This window comes from Otolemur garnettii, unplaced genomic scaffold (genome assembly GCF_000181295.1).
Source record: "Otolemur garnettii isolate 467f Iridium unplaced genomic scaffold, OtoGar3 scaffold00045, whole genome shotgun sequence".
Lineage (NCBI taxonomy): Eukaryota > Metazoa > Chordata > Mammalia > Primates > Galagidae > Otolemur > Otolemur garnettii.
The window spans coordinates 4,842,250-4,845,157 of record NW_003852440.1 but is presented as its reverse complement, the minus strand read 5'-3'; the positions used below and the strand labels follow the sequence as shown (position 1 = coordinate 4,845,157).

At 41.0% G+C, this 2,908-nt stretch overlaps 1 protein-coding gene across 1 annotated transcript in view; it reads left to right on the top strand.

The window, feature by feature from the left end:
- NVL (nuclear VCP-like) overlaps positions 1-2,908 on the top strand; it is an 89,772-nt gene that overhangs the window by 13,455 nt on the left and 73,409 nt on the right. Inside the window, exon 7 of the mRNA XM_023513920.1 lies at positions 607-708. Within this exon, the coding sequence (XP_023369688.1) occupies positions 607-708 (102 nt within the window). The remainder of the gene's footprint in view (positions 1-606; positions 709-2,908) is intronic.

The following is a 2,908-nucleotide window of genomic DNA, read 5'->3' as shown; positions in this document are numbered from 1 at the left end:
CCCAAGTAGCTGGGACTACAGGTACCTGCCACAATGCCTGGCTATTTTTTTTTTTTTTTTTTCGGTTCAGTTGCCTTTCTTAGCTGGCCCAGGCCGGGTTTAAACCACCCGCCTGGGTGTATGTGGCCTACGCCCTACCCACTGAGTACAGGTGCCGCCCTCTCTTCATTTTTAAAGAGCTGAGCACTTCTCTGATTAGCAACAGGATACTCTCTGGGTTAGGAGATGGAGAAATGTTAAGCAGGGTTTATGGGAACATATTTCTTATAACCCCTTGCAATTTCCTGTTCGGCAAATGAATAACAGAATTGTTTTGACTTAGCCCTAAGTAGGGGGAAACATGTCTCCTGAGAGTCACGGCCCTTTATTCAAAAGAAATAACAGTTTTATGGTGATAGCTATAACATAAAGAAGTAATAGGTATCTACTTAATGTGTTTGCATAAAGCCATAGGTTTTTAAGCAGTGTTTTTCATTGGGCCAACACAAATAGATAAAGTTTCTCAGGAAAATAGCTATTTAAAACATGTAATTTGAGAGGACTAGATAAAGAAAGAGTAAAGAACTTAAAATTTGAATATTTGGGTCTTCTTATGTTTGTGCCTAGGAACTTGACCTGCCAATTCTAAAAGTGGCCGCTCCAGAGATTGTGTCTGGAGTATCTGGAGAGTCTGAGCAGAAGCTGAGAGAACTGTTTGAACAAGCTGTGGTGAGTCAACCAGTAACTCATGCCAGGTTGCCAGATGTTACAAGGTTATGTTTAAGCCTCTGTTTTCTTGATGTCAGTATTTATTAACCCATTCACTGGCCATTCTTTTATAAACATGGTAATTTGCTGCACATGATGGCTAAATAATTAAAGTATTAAATAGATCTAATGATCTAGCTGTTAGAGAAATAATCTGTTTCATTTGAAATCAAACATAAATCTAACTAGTGAGAAGTTCTAGATTGTCACACCCAGTAGTAATAAGTAGAAAATACATTATTCTTTTTTTTTTTTCTTTTTTCGAGACAGAGTATTACTTTGTCACCCTCAGTAGAGTGCTCTGGTGTCCTAGCTCACAGCAACCTCCAAGTCATGGGCTCAAGCAATTCTCTTGCCTGAGGCTCCCAAGTAGCTGAGAGTACAGGCACCCACCGCAACGGCCAGCTACTCTTAGAGATAGGGGGTGGGGGGGGTCCCCTCTTGCTCTGGCTGGTCTTGAACTTGTGAGCCCAAGAGTTAGAGGTTGTTGTGAGCTGTGATGCCACAGCACTCTACTGAGTGCAAAATAGTGAGACTCTGTCTCTAAAAAATAAATAAATAAAATAAAATGACCCCAGGATTTTAAAATGTCTTAGCCAGGCTGAAATTCTGACTCTTAGCATAATCCATGTCACTTCTAACCATTGAATATAAATTTAAATTTTAACTTATCTCCTTTTTTTTCCTTTTTTTAAAAGAGATGGGGTCTCACTTTGTGACCCAGGCTGGACTACAGTGGTATAGTCATAGCTCACTGAAACGTTGAACTCCTGGGCTAAAGTGATTCTCCTTCCCACCTCAGCCTCCCGAGTAACTGGGTCTACAGGCACATACCACCATGCTGGGTTTTTTTTTTGCTTTCCTTTCTTTTGTGTTTTTTTTTTTTTTTTTGAGGCAGAGTCGTACTTTGTTGCCCTCAGTAGAATGCCGTGGCATCACAGCTCATAGCAACCTCCAACTCCTGGGCTTAGGCAGTTCTCTTGCCTTAGCCTCTCGAGTAGCTGGGAATACAGGAGTCCACCTACACATGGCTATTTTTTGTTGCAGTTTGGCTGGGGCCCGGTTCGAACCTGCCACCCTCCATATGTGGGGCTGGCGCCCTATCCACTGAGCCAGAGGCGCCGCCCTGTTTTTTGTTTTTTGTATTTTTTTAAGAAATGGGGTCTAGCCATGTTGCCCATGATGGTCCCAAACTCTTGGGCTCAAGGGACCCTCCTATTTCAGCCTTCTTAGTCGCTAGGATTACAGGTGTGAGCTTCCTCTCCTTTTCTGTGTGTCATAAACATCCATAACAAAATTTGCCATTTTAAAACATTTTTAAGTGTACGGTTTTGTGGCATTGAGAACATTCACGTTGTTGTGTAACCATCAACACCATCCACCTCCAGAAATGTGTCATCTTTCTGAGCAGAAAGTCTGTGCCTGTTAAGCAGTCACTCCTTATTTCTTCCTTCCTCCAGTCCCTGGTAACCACCATTCACTTCCTGTCTATGAATTTGACTACTCTAGGTAGTTGATCCTTATATCCTTTTTTCCAAAATAATAATTAGGGGGATACAAGTGTTTTTGTTACATGAATGTCTTGTATAATGCTTAAATCAGTGCTTTTGGTGTGTGTGCCCATCACCAGAATAGTGTTCGTTGTAGGTACAATATCTAGTTTCTCTTTATTTCTTTTTTCTCTGTTTTTGAGATAAGGTCTTACTCTCTTGTCTGGGCTAGAGTGTAGTGGTGTTATCATAGTTCACTATAACCTCAAACTACTGGGCTTGAGAAATCCTTCTGCTCCAGTCTCCCCAGGAGCTGCTACAGGTTATGTTGCACGATGCCTGGCTAAGTTTTATAGGCATAGGTCTTGCTGTCTCCCAAACTGGTCTCAGATTCCTGCCCTCACACAATCCTCCTGCCTTGGCCTCCCAAAGTGCTAAGATTATGGCATAAGCCACTGTACCCCAGCCTTATCTAGTTTATTTCTAAAATAAAAATAGTGGAGATGATCATTAAACACATCTATTTATTAGAACTTTATCATCTTTCCTTATTTAATATAGTCTTTAAAATAAGACTTGTATGGTTTCATTACGGAAGATGAAGACGTTCTGGGGATGAATGGTTACATATCAGTGTGAATGTACTTAATGCCACAAAACTTTCTTTCTTT